Source organism: Callospermophilus lateralis, chromosome 9 (genome assembly GCF_048772815.1).
Source record: "Callospermophilus lateralis isolate mCalLat2 chromosome 9, mCalLat2.hap1, whole genome shotgun sequence".
Classification (NCBI taxonomy): Eukaryota; Metazoa; Chordata; class Mammalia; order Rodentia; family Sciuridae; genus Callospermophilus; species Callospermophilus lateralis.
Genome location: NC_135313.1, coordinates 101548284 through 101561715, shown reverse-complemented (window position 1 = coordinate 101561715; position 13432 = coordinate 101548284). Strand labels below are relative to the sequence as shown.

Here is a 13432-nt window from a genome sequence, read left to right as displayed (position 1 = left end):
CTGTGCATGCTAGGCGAGCACTCTACCACTGAGCCACAACCCCAGCCTATAAAGGAGTTTTAAATAGTGAGAAAAGAAAAATAATTTACCAATTAATCCTTTTGGGCAGTTTTATTTCTTAGAACGTTTTGAATAAATGTCCAAAAATGTTAATAGATAAGACAGTCCTGAGCAAACTTTGGTAGTTTTTCTTTAAACAGATTTTCCCATTTCATCTAAGTTACTGGCTTTGTTAGCATAAGGTTCATAATGTTACCATTATCTTTTTAATATGTCCAGAATTTAGCAATGTTGCTTGTCTAATTGATATTGATAACTTGTCTTGCTAGAAGTTTATCTATTTGGATTAAATAATTTTTGAATAATGAATATGCCAAATGAAACTTGTCTTCAGGCTTATGTAGCTTGTGGACCACTCTTTGTCTCTGAAGTCCTAATGAAAATAAGAGAGTAAAAAATATTAAGCTCACCCAGGTTGCCATTCAAGTCTAAAGTCAGGATGACATTATTCAGTATGTTAAACCTCATGTAATATAAAATCTCTGAGCCTTTGAAAAACATCTACTCATAGTAAAATTAAGCCAACCAAGAGATAAGTCAAAATAACTCAAGAAAAATTCTTCACTTAGAATGAAGATTAAATCATTCAAATAGAATTAATACTTTACAATTGTGAAAATGATAACTACTGAATAGAAGTAAATGGTAAAATTTTAAAATGTAAAATAAATACTCTAACTTTAAAATTAATTAATTAATCAATTTTTTTTTTAAAAAGGAAATTGAACCACACCTGTAATCCCCGCAACTCAAGAGGATAAGGCAGGATTGCAAGTTCAAAGCCAGCCTGAGCAACTTAGAGCCTATCTCAAAATAAATTTAAAAAGCAAGGGAAGATGTAGCTCAATAGTAGAGTGCCCCTGGCCCCTGGGTACAATCCCCAGTACCACAAAAAAGAAAAGAAAAGAAAAAAAAAAAAAGACAAGTGAGAAGAAGTATTTGAATCCTTAATGTATAGCTTTAAATATTAATACATGAACTTCTTAAGCTTTCCCAATCTTTTTTCCCTTATTTTTTTTAAACATCATCTTTTCCTTTCTTTTATTTCAAAGGAAATCAGCATTATCTTTTTCAGTTAAAACTGGATTATAATTAAGCATGGTCATACGTGCCTGTAGCCTCAGCCAATCCAGAGAGTGAGGTAGTAGTATCGCTGTATCCCAGAAATTTTTAAATAGCTTTATTATATTTGTTTATTTTTTGTGTGTGATGCTAAGGATCGAACCCAGTGCCTCACATGTACTAGGCAAGCGCTCCACCACTGAGCCACAATCCCAGCCCTGCTCCCAGGAATTTGAGGCTAGCCTAGACAATGTAGTAAGACCCTGTCTCAAAAAAAGTAAAAATTAAACAAGTGGCATATATCTTGTATTCACGTTAAGATTCTGTCTCTATTTCAAGACTTTTTTCAAAATGATTTTTACCTGTGCTTAATGATGATGATTTGTTGGTAGAAAAAAAAAAAACAGTTTTTTTTCCTTTTTAGACCTTTTTTATATTACTTAATTACTTATAAATAATAAGCATATATATTTATATACGGACATATGTATATATATTTAACTCCTGGCACTTTCTTTTTTTTTCTTTTTTTTTTAAACAAGCCTATCTTTTTTATTTTTAATTAAAGTTTTTTTTTTCTTTTAGAGAGAGAGAATTTCAATATTTATTTTTTAGTTTTCGTGGACACAACATCTCTGTTTTGCATGTGGTGCTGAGGATCGAACCCAGGCCGCACGCATGCCAGGCGAGCACAGTACCACATGAGCCACATCCCCAGCCCTCCTGGCACTTTCTTATTGTTCAAAAGATCAGTAATCTACTGTCAGATTTTGGTGTTCTATATTCTAATAACATTACTAAGCCTTTAAAGACTGTGTTATAGACAATATGCAACATAAATTCTCTGGTATTGTTTAAATTGTTCCTTCTGTGGCTATAACTCAGTGGCAGAGTGCTTGCCTAGCATGTGTGAGGTACTGGGTTCCATCCGTAGCACCACATAAAAATAAGCAAGCAAAATAAAAGCATGCTGTTCATTAAAACTACAAAATATTTTAAGTAAATAAATTGTTCCTTCCTTATTATGAAATTCAATTGTAAATCCAGCCTTTTGAATAAGAGTGCGCCATTTGAATCCTCTTCACTGGATAATTAATGTATCTGTCAGGATTTAGTTAGAGGAACAAAGCCTTTTTGATATTTCAAATAAAAGCAATTTAATCGAGGGAAATGGTTATACAGGTGTTAAAAAGACTGGGAAGGCAATAGGGAATAAGAGGGCTGTGAAGAGGCAAACAGGGAAGAAGGGAAAATGCCCAAGGATCAAAAGCTTGGGTCTCTCTGGGCTGGAATTACCAGGCCTGGACTTGGTACTACACTGTTAGAGCCACTGTCACAATTCTGAATCATCAACCATCTATAAGATGCTGTTTCCCACTGTGCCCTGTTCCCACAACTTAAAGCAGCTACCAGCACCTTCCTGTTTCCTGCTCTGCCTTTCTCTACTTTCTGATCTTCCATCAGTGCCTTCTGAAAACGGAATGTAACAGAAAGACAGATGGCAAAGGAATCTACAAAATGGAGTGTATTCACTCAAAACCCCTTGCTAATTGTAGCAGAGCACAAAAGGACAGAATTGATACTTATTGTCCAACCTTCAAAAGCTGATTTTTGCAGTCAAGTCAGAAAGATTTCAGACATGTCACTCAGAGCAATAGGCATGAGTTTATTGAAGGGATAGGAAAAGGGAAAGAGGACACTCTCAAGCCAGAGAATGGGTCCTGTCAGAGAAAAGAGGTATAATTAGCCTCTCCTGCACTCCATTTCTATTGGAGATCCCAGAGAAATTTCCAGAGAGTCCCACTCAGGCCCACCTCTTAACTTTTGACTGGCAGAAGGATGACATCAGACTTTGAAATCTCCACTACCATGACAACTCTAAGTCACCTTAGCATATGCTGACCTATTCAAATTGGATTCTTAACCATGCATTCAGATTTTATGGTTAAAAGGAATTATCCTTATCTCCCTGAGTTTTGGGATCTGGTCTGTGAAGAGAGTCACAGAAGTCTTCCTCTTCGGGGTAATTTGGGATTTTCTTATCTATGTTATTTTGGGCCTACATTTCTCCTATAGATAATAAGTAGTTTACAGAGGAATGCAACACATCCTGTCTACTTAAGCCAGGCAGGGGTACAGGTAAATTACTTCTTGGAAAAGAAAGCACGTGGGGGTCAGCACAGTGGGCCCATACTATAGAATTATTCTTTTAACCTTGTGTTCCCACTACTCACATCTGTCTGCCCCCATCACTATGACAGCTCAGTCCACATTAAGTTAGTGTGTATATACAAACCATATATATTTGCCATATATATTTATAGTTTTAAAGATTAAGCTTTATGTTTATAGTCCCGAAGAACTTTAAAAATTATCTAAAGCACTTTTTAATCACTAGAGTGACTAGTAGTCTTATAAATGAAGTAAGAAAGGCAGCATGACAAATGTTTAACAGTCTTATACCTAATAACTATACACTAAATAAACACTTTTTCCCTCATAGTTAAGTGGTGGTTGACAATACAGGTACTAATGTCATACCTAAAATGTTGAAATATTATTTTGACTGGTAACATTAGACAGAAGTATTATTTTCCCCACCAGCCTCCCCATGCACACCCGGTTATCTCTGTTTCAGAATATCCAAGGGATTAAATCTTATTCTAATGTGGAAATACAAATAGTGGGGAACCTTAATGTATTATGTCTTCCTCAGAGAAAATATACTTTCTTAGGAAAGTTCAACTTATTAGCATTAAAATATCATGTTACTGTTTCTCATTTTTCCATTAAAACCTCACCAGCATGCTCTTCAGATCACATTTATTCATACTTATCCATGGAAAATGGTCTTAAAATTGCTTGAGTAGCTTTGGAGACCTCTATTTGGCTAGTCTTACATGCATTGATATCTGCATTTGTAAATGGTTATATTTGATGTACTAGAAATGTATTCACACTTAAGTAATGAGATATCACAAATCTTAAAATTGTCTAAGAATCAACCCTTTTTAACAAAGTTGGTGTGAACATGCTGGTGTACAAAGGAGGATAATCATATTCCTTGCATAAAATGTTACTGATTAACTAATTGGTTTCAAGATAAATATCTTAGTGCCCAACTCCTAATGTTATTTCTGTCCTTAGTTTTCCTTTCTATATTTGGAAATCTGGAATTGCCCCACATCTGGACATGTAGGGAGTTGAGGATATATGTAACAGTCCTCATTATCTGTATGATTATTAGCAGTTGAAAGGAAGAAAAGCTTGCCCAAAGAAAGAGCAGTTCTCCAAGATCATCCCCCATGTTTCAGCTCCTTGCTTAAGGAATAGTGGAGACACTAGCTAAACCCCAAACCTGTGGGGACAGGACAGGGCTGGTAGAGTTTGTTTAAACTAGGGCACAACAGCCTGTTTCTTACTCTAGAGAGAATATTTTTGCAGGGCAGAACCAGGAAGGAATTCCTCTCACACAAAACTATTTTGCTCATACTCTAAGTATTTGAAAATAAAATGTCTGTGGAACACATGTCTGTTCATTAATGGGAAAACTTCATCCATCCAGGTAGAACTGGAATGTAGTTCAGTCTAATAGTCTTATTCTGCTTTTGTTGTCATTATTGTTGTTGTTGGAAATGTCTTGTCTCATACAAAATTGTAATATAATCATATTGTGTGTTGTCATTTTATCTTGTAGTTCTCTTTAAGATATTGTACGTATTTATGTATTTCAGTGGGAGAACTGAAGTCCAGTCAGTTCAGTATGGCAAAGAAAAGGCAAATAAAGACAGGGTATTTGCAAGGTAAGCCAATTCTGTTTCAGTGTCTGAATTTTTTTTTTAAGAATTAAAGTTATTAAAAATTTTTTCTAAATGATTTCAGAATAGTCACAAGTCCTTTTCTTTATTCACACAATTGATTTGTTTTCCTTCCTTCCCCAAATGAAAATTAATCCTTTTTTCTAATTAATGAAAATGAGAGATAGGATACATATTTAAATTTAAAATCCCAACATTGTCAAATATCCTAAAGAAAAATTGTCATCCCAAAACAACCATTTTAAATTTTTTCCAGGGTTTATTCAAGATTTTTCTGTGCATTTATAGATATATGTATGTATATATTTGTTTCAAAATTGTTTCATGCTTTTTGTTGCTTGCTTTGATCACTTAACATATCACGCACATTTTCTTTGATGCTGAAAAAAATCTAATCATTTATAATGGCAGTAAGTCTTTATAAACAATTAAATACTTTTATAGTTAAATGTAAATCTAAGTTTTGGGTTCTTTCCTTTGCCCCTGCCATGTCCCTGCCTTCACAGTAAGAGTTGTTGCTAAGACTATTTGTGACTGTCACAGTAATATGTATTAAGAGCTTATAAAAATAAATTATAACTATGAGCTACTTATATATAAAGCAAAAAATTGTAGAAAGATGTATTTTGTGTTTGAGTAAACACCTTTTTTCCTTTCTTCTGGGGTTACCTTCTTTCTGATTTGTCTATGAATAATCTATCTAACAGGGAAACAGTCTATGAAAATGGCTTGGTGGGAAGGATTCAGCAGGTTAGGGATATAGCATTTTGCTGTGATAAGTTTTCTTGAATTTTAATAGTATAATTCATTTTAGCATTTGTTCAGAAAAGTTTTGAATTCAGTTTATTCTTATATCTTAGTTTTAGATTTATGAGGGGAAGTTATCTTTTTATTTAATATAAATTTTAGTGGCTTGGTTATTTTGAAAGGGAGAAAAAAGTCAAAACACAGAGATGGTTATCCTAATTTACATGATTCCTGAAATTACTCAAAATCCTCCTTTTTACAGTGCTAGACACCATTATTTCCAGTTAGTAATAAAGACCTGTACAAAGTTAAAATGCACAGTAAGTGTTAATATAAAATTCTTTTCTTTGCAATTGCTCTTAGGGAAGAAATAATTTTCTTATCAACTTTATTATTCTAACTTAGAATGAATTTTTTTTCTAGCTCTGAGTATTATAATTTATTTTGTAATACTCATGTAAGTACTTATTAAAATGAAAATATTTTTCCTGTTACAACTGCACCAGAACAATGTCCTTAAGCCTTTTTCTTTCCTTTCTTAACAGTAAGCTTTTTTCTTACTTAATATTTATTAAATAAAATCAAAGATAAAATTTAAAGATAGCTATAATATTACGTCCATGAATACAGTATTATAAGTGTATTTTTACCATAAGGTTAATAGCAAATGCAAATGGTTTCTGTTTTATTTATTTATTTACTTATTGTTTATTTGTTTATTTGTTTTTTGATAGTGCTGGGGATCAAACCCATGGCCTTGCACATGCTAAGCAAGCACTCTCTCTCTGAGCTGTCTCCCCAACACCACAAAAAGTTTCTTTATTAATATCATTTTAATATTTTTGGTCATATCAGCTTTTAGAAATTATACCTACATTTTACTTGTTCAATTTGGGTAGTCATTATTAAAATGTGAAGTTAATAGGTTATTTTATAAAACAAGTTTGCATTCAGTGAACAGTAGAGCTGGAATTCCAACATGATAATCCTCAAATGTCTATTTTATTCCTTCTGTTTTGCTGGAATTTTATGAATTCTCCTTGAAGTAAGAAGTCATCAACTGGGAAGAAGTTTTAGTGGTACTGGGCTATTTTATTTATCCTTTCATGTTTAAAAGACTAGACTTTCTGGGATTGTTTTCCTAATATAATATTGTTGTGATGACCTGATACATATACATCAAATTTCTGTAGTAATTTCAGCAACTGTTAAATTATTTTGGCAAAATATTAAAGAATTCCAGAATTTCTCACCTGTTTTGAAATTTTAGTTGACAGAATGAATAGATAGAAAAAATTTCTTCTTAAATTTTTTATTATAAATTTTATAGCATTTTTTTCTTATTTCAACTCTTCAAATTGCTTTCATACTTCCTCAGTTATCATATAATAATATCTAAGAAGAAAGCAAACAGCATTCTCATACAACAGAAAAATAGGTGCCATGGTCAAAAAATAAATTTACCACATTGCAAACACACTGCAGTGTGGTATTTTTTTCTCTGAAATTTCCACACTCAACAGGAAACATAGACAGCAAGTTTGAGTGGGTGGGTCTCTGAGGTTAAAACTGTTAATAAAATAAAATACCTGAAATTTAGCTTTGAATTCGAAGCATTCCAAACATGCCTAGTCTTATGAAGAAGAGTAAAGAGTTTTGACGGTTTATAGTAGGTGAGTATGCTGGATATTTTCTTCCTTCAAAGGATTTTTTTCCTTCTCTTAGAAAATGAAAGTAGTTGATGTCCTAACTATAGATAGTGAACTCTCTTACAGCTTTCATTTAGTAGGCTTAAGATATGAGGGAAGAATAGTTTATAAACCTTAAGGATTAGCACTAATAGAAGAGCCATAAATGGTAAGTTATGGTAAGTTTATTTTTTAAAAATGAATGAAATAATACATATTAATTTTGTTTTGATTGATATGAACATTTGCATTGCAGTGTGAAGGAGTTGAATTAAATGATATCCTGTAACTTAAACTCATGATAGTGGGAAATATTCATACTTAAATTATTTTGAATTTACTTATGGAAAATGAAGCTATGTCTTTTTGTTTAACCAACATTATATCTCTTTTTTTTTTAAATGCCCATTATTTTTTAAATTAAGGAGATATTATTATACCAAACTAAAAGTTTTTGATTATGAATTCCTGAAATGCTAGGACATTTTTGTGGTTTGGATTCATAAGTAAATTAAGTTACTCATGGTTTAGTAAAACTAAAACATTGCTCTGAAAATTTAATTATCACAAATCATTAAATTCAGAGGTAATGTGAAGGGCATAAGGATCGTATTATACTAATAGATATAGAAACTTAACTGATTTGTTAGGGGAAGGCCAGAACTAGAATTCAGTTCTCCTTATAATTATTTTAATGCTTTCTACTATATACATGACACTGTTTCAGTTGTAATTGTGTGACCAATATTAATTTGCCTTATGCCTTGCTTAATAATCTTTTTTATTTATACAAAAGTGTGCATACAGTACATGACAGGTTGGGGGGGTGGCAAAGTTTAAGGGGAAAAGTCCTAATAAGTTGGAAGAAGAAATCCTATGAATTATAACTAAAAATAGCTTTGGTTTTTTTTATTTCACACAAAAATTCTACCTACATTTTTATGATCTCCTTTTTTACTTTTTTAATGGGTTTTTTTTTTTTTTTTTTTTTTTTTAATGACAGGTCTTGCTGAGTTGCTTAGTGCCTTGCTAAATTGCTTAGATTAGTTTTGAACTTGCAATCATCCTGCCTCAGCCTCCCAAGTCACTGAGATTATAGCTATGTGCCACTGTGCCTGGCATGATGTAGTAGGATAATAGAATGTTTTTAAAAAATTATGATGTAACGGAAAATAACAAACATTTTATGTGGTGTGAATTTATTACAGAAATTTTAAAAACCTGGAAGATGATTTATTATATATTTTTATATAAGGAGCTTAATTAATTGTATTAGCCTCCATATAACCCTGAATTTCTAAAAGCTAGTTTAAATAGATGCCATACATTTTCAATGAATTTTGACCAGTTTTGGAATTTGCATATTAAAAAGTTTGGGGTTTTTTTAGTTGTTAACACTCCTAAAATTCTAAGGGTTTATGATCTTGCACAGATAAATATCAAGATCTTTTTATTTGAAGATTACTTTTAGTTCTCATATTTATATCACTATGATAGCTGACAAGTAATCACTCCCCACCACAAGACAGAATAGTTAACCTTCAAAAATGCTTTTATAAAAAAGAAAAATCCACTTTGCTATTATAAGAAAGTTTATATATAAGAAAGAAATAAATTACATTTATTTGTAATTTATGCTGACTCATCTAGAGTGTAATCTATTAAAACACTTAAGAATTTGGTTTATAGTTTGGACTATAAAAATAAAACTCTTAATGTATTATTTAAATTATTTCTGCAGATCCCCAAGTAAGCCTTTGGCACGGAAATTAATGGATTGGGAAGTAGTAAGCAGAAATTCAATATCTGATGACAGGTTAGAAACACAAAGCCTTCCATCTCGATCTCCACCTGGGACTCCTAATCAGTAAGTACTATCCAACACCAAGTTTGTATTTAGCTAGTTGCCAAATTATTAGCTGTATATTTCCATGAATGTCTACATAAAAATTTAACTCTTTTTGATCAAGTATGTTTTTTGTTGCTCCGTAGCATTATATCCTCCTTGCTTATGGCAAAAGTGGCATGGAATAATAGCTTTGGAGAATGAGGAAGTAGCACATTGACCCTCAGTTTCCTCAGTAGTTGTCCTTCATAGTAAATGTCACTAATGAATAAATTAAGATCTATTAGTGGACTTAAAATCTCTTCAGATTGTTTTTTACACATCCTTTTCCATGTGAATTCCCAACAGAATTTCTGAAGGTAAAGATTGTTTGTAAATGCTTTACAAAATGATGCTATTCTCTTGTTTAAAACCCCACCCTACTATAGGCGTGTAACTTTGTGATAATGTTTGGCTTAGCATGTGCAAGACCCTGGGTTCAATCCATAGCAAAGCAAAAACATCCCATTCATTTTCTGTGACCTAGAAGAGAATTTACAACAGTAGTCCCCATAAGCTTAGCTATATCTATGCTAAAAAGAACTTTGTGATTTAGCACTTTTTAAAGCATTTATCATAAAATGCTTTAGGTGTTAATAATAAAACAAGGAGCTTGTGACCAAAGGTATTGATTATTTTAATTTTATAATAGTAACATTATGTTCACCTAATTAAGATAATGGTAAACAAATGTGTATCAGCACATGAACCAAATATATATACACCGAACTTTGTTATCCTATAAAGTTCATTTGTAGAATACTTGAATTTTGGTATAGAATATTTAGTATATATATATATATATTTTTTTTTTGGTACCAGGGATTGAACCCAGGGGCGCTTAACCACTGAGCCACATCCCCAGCCCTTTTTAATAGTTTATTTAGAGACAGAGTCTTGCTGAGTTGATTAGGACCTCACTAAGTTGCTGAGGCTGGCTTTGAACTTGTGATCCTCCTGCCTCAGCCTCCAGAGTATTTAGGGTTACAGGCAGTAGTCACCATGCCTGGCTAGAATATTAATATTTGAAGAAGTCTTCTTTAGAAATATTTTATACACATTAATGTTCAATAAGTGTTCACTAAATTCTAAAAGCTAAATCACTGATGGGTAGTATCAGCTGAAAAATAAACTTCTACCAATTGGACAATAAAAAGTATATGTATAAAAAAAATTTGGCTCACAAAACTTTATACCTAGGTGTCTTCCTTCCTGCTAGATAAATTGGACTATGTAGTTTCTTTTTTGTTTGTTTGTTTGTTTGAACTCCATAATTTCTATCTTGCCCATTGCAGATTACTGAGTTAGTTTGCCTTATAAAATAAGGTGTATGCTCATCAGCTTGTTTGAAGAAATTTTGGAACCTTCTTTTTCACTCCCTTTTGCAACCAGACATTTCTCCATTTGTTACCAGCACCACTAAATAATTATAATGAGTTATAGATGACAAAAGAAAAATTAAATTAGATGATTAAGTACTTAAAAGCATCTAACAGCATCTGATTAAGTTTTCTGATTAATGAAACAATTTTAGGTATTTTTAAATTCTAAATAGCTAGTACAAGGTAGTGGTTAAGAATGTGGACTTTAATAGTAATAAGTGTGTTCCATCTAATTTTGGTAGACAGTAAGGCTTTTTAAACTTTGAGCAAATTAATTAATTTTCCTCATCTACAAAATTATAAGAGTGTCTTTTTAATATTTATTTATTTTTTAGTTGTGGTTGGACACAATATCTTTGTTTTATTTATTTATTTATTTTTATGTGGTGCTGAGGATCGAACCCAGGGCCTTCCTTGCACATGCTAGGCAAGCACTCTACCACTGAGCCACGACACCAGCCCCAACAGTGTCTTTCTTACAGTATTGTTTTGAGGACTAAAAAGGTAGTATATGGGGCTGGGACTGGGGCTCGGTAGTAGAGCACTTGCCTGGCACGTGTAAGGCAGTGGGTTCAATCCTCAGTACCACGTAAAAATAAAATAAAGGTATTGTGACCACCTATAACTAAAAAAATACATATTATAAAAAGAGGTGGTATATGCAGAATGCTTACAACAATGCCTAGTACATAATAAATTCTCTAATATCAGCTGTTTTAACTAACAATTGTAATGACAACAATTATTTATTTTACAGTCACTTGTAAGGATAGAAATGTGGTATTTGGTGCCTGTTCTTAGGATGTGAAATCCCATAAATAAAAAACAGAAGAATTAAAAAAGAATTTAGACTAGAAGATATTTCTAAATCATTTATTCTAATCAATTTTATAAATTTTGGATAAGATATAAAATTGTAGTAACTAAAACCTAGAAACATTTGGATAGAGATAATAAATGATTGAATGGGTAAAATTCTTGTGACAGATTTGTTTGTGTCAGACACTTTGCTTAGTCAACATAGTTAGTCTTAAAAACACAATCCCCACTGTCTCATGCAACCATATAATTAAGAAACTTGGAATATTTGAATTAAATCTTTTTTTTCTCTTCTTCATTTAGTCGAAATTCTGCATTCACACAAGAGGGAACCCGATTACGACCATCTTCAGTTGGTCATTTGGTAGACCATGTGGTTCACACTTCACCAAGTGAAGATTTTGTGAGTCAGAGATCTCCATCATCTACACAAGCTAATAGCATCATTCTGGAATCATCACCGTGAGACCTTTTTTTATTTTGCTTCCTATTCTATATTTTCAGATGCTAAAAATTATTTCATTAAAAATAATTTTTGATACAGGATGTTATTTATCTGATTTTTGAATATTTAGTATTTGTAAATGAGCCTATTTGTCCCCGAGAATTTTTTGTTGCCTCTTTCTACCTCTACCTCTGCTTGCTACTATCTTTAATTTTAAGTGCATATGCTCAGATATTTGTGCAGCTTTTGTAGCACTGTGGTCAGGAAGTAGGGTAGTGAAAGGTACAGCTTTTTTTTTTTTTTTTTTAAGACAGTGTCTCACTAAGTTGCCAAGGCTATCCTTGAACTTGCAATCCTCAAACTTGCCTCAGCTTCCTGTGTAGCTGGGATTACAGGCAGGTACCAATGCACAGGATGTTTTCTTCCTTAATATTTTTTAAGGGGCTGTGTTTGCGGCTCAGTGGTAGAGCACTTGCCTAGCATGTATGAGGTATTCTCAGCACTGCATATAAATAAATAAACAATAATTGATAACTAAGAAAAAACATTTTTAAAAAGTTAAAAAATGTTTATTAAGATGATCAACACTGAATAAGCCTTAGAAACCATGCATATATCAAATTTTTATACAGGTATTATTATTGTATACTTATTGGCTGCATAATTTTAAAACAATGGAAATTCTAGCTGGTAAGGTAGCACATACCTGTAATCCTGGTTATCAGGAAGATGAGGCAAAAGGATCACAAGTTTAAGGAATGCCTGGGCAATTTAATAAAATTGTGTCCTAAAATAAAATTCAAAAAAGAAAAGGCTCGGGATATAACTCCGTGGTAGATCAATTGCCTAACATGCAATAGGCCCTAGGTTCAATCCCCAGCATTGCAAAAAAAAAAAAAAAAGCACCATAAACTTTTACTTTCTACAACGTGAAAAGACAATAAATAAAAGATAATGTATACATGGACTTAAAGGACTTAGCATATGATCTTCAACCACATTCATCTTTTTATAATTCACTTATTTGAGACTGTGAGTTGACATGATACATGCCATTTAAATATTACTTCTTGGCCTTATAAAACAATTTCATTGGTGGTATTTATGTGGGGACAACAAAAGTATTTATTGTAACCATTATGTTTCAGAGGACATGATTTAAATGTGAACATATTATATAATGAAGAAGAAAGCAGTGCAAGTATTGGCTATTTTAGAAATGCTTCCTAAATTAAAATAACATTTATTAATTTATTTGGCACTGAGGATTGAACCCAGGGATATTTAACCACTGAGTCACATCTCTATGTTGCTTAGGCCTTGCTAAATTGCTGGGGCTGGCCTTGAACTTGTGATCTTTCTACCTTAGCCTCCCAAGTTTCTAGGTGGTGTGTATATACCACCAGACCAGACTTAAAATGACATTTATTAAATATTATTATATTTACCTTCCCACACTCCATTCTAATAGATGACAAACTATCATATGAATCTATGAAAGTTAAAGTTTTCACATTGACACAGGT

At 32.3% G+C, this 13432-nt stretch overlaps 1 protein-coding gene across 4 annotated transcripts in view; it reads left to right on the top strand.

Moving 5' to 3' along the window:
• Nucleotides 1–13432, top strand: part of Ptpn4 (protein tyrosine phosphatase non-receptor type 4) — a 180840-nt gene that overhangs the window by 113854 nt on the left and 53554 nt on the right. For all 4 annotated transcript variants that reach the window (XM_076866759.2, XM_076866757.2, XM_076866758.2 and 1 more), the window contains 3 exons: nt 4857–4925; nt 9117–9242; nt 11765–11923. In XM_076866759.2, the coding sequence (XP_076722874.1) occupies nt 4857–4925; nt 9117–9242; nt 11765–11923 (354 nt within the window). The remainder of the gene's footprint in view (nt 1–4856; nt 4926–9116; nt 9243–11764; nt 11924–13432) is intronic.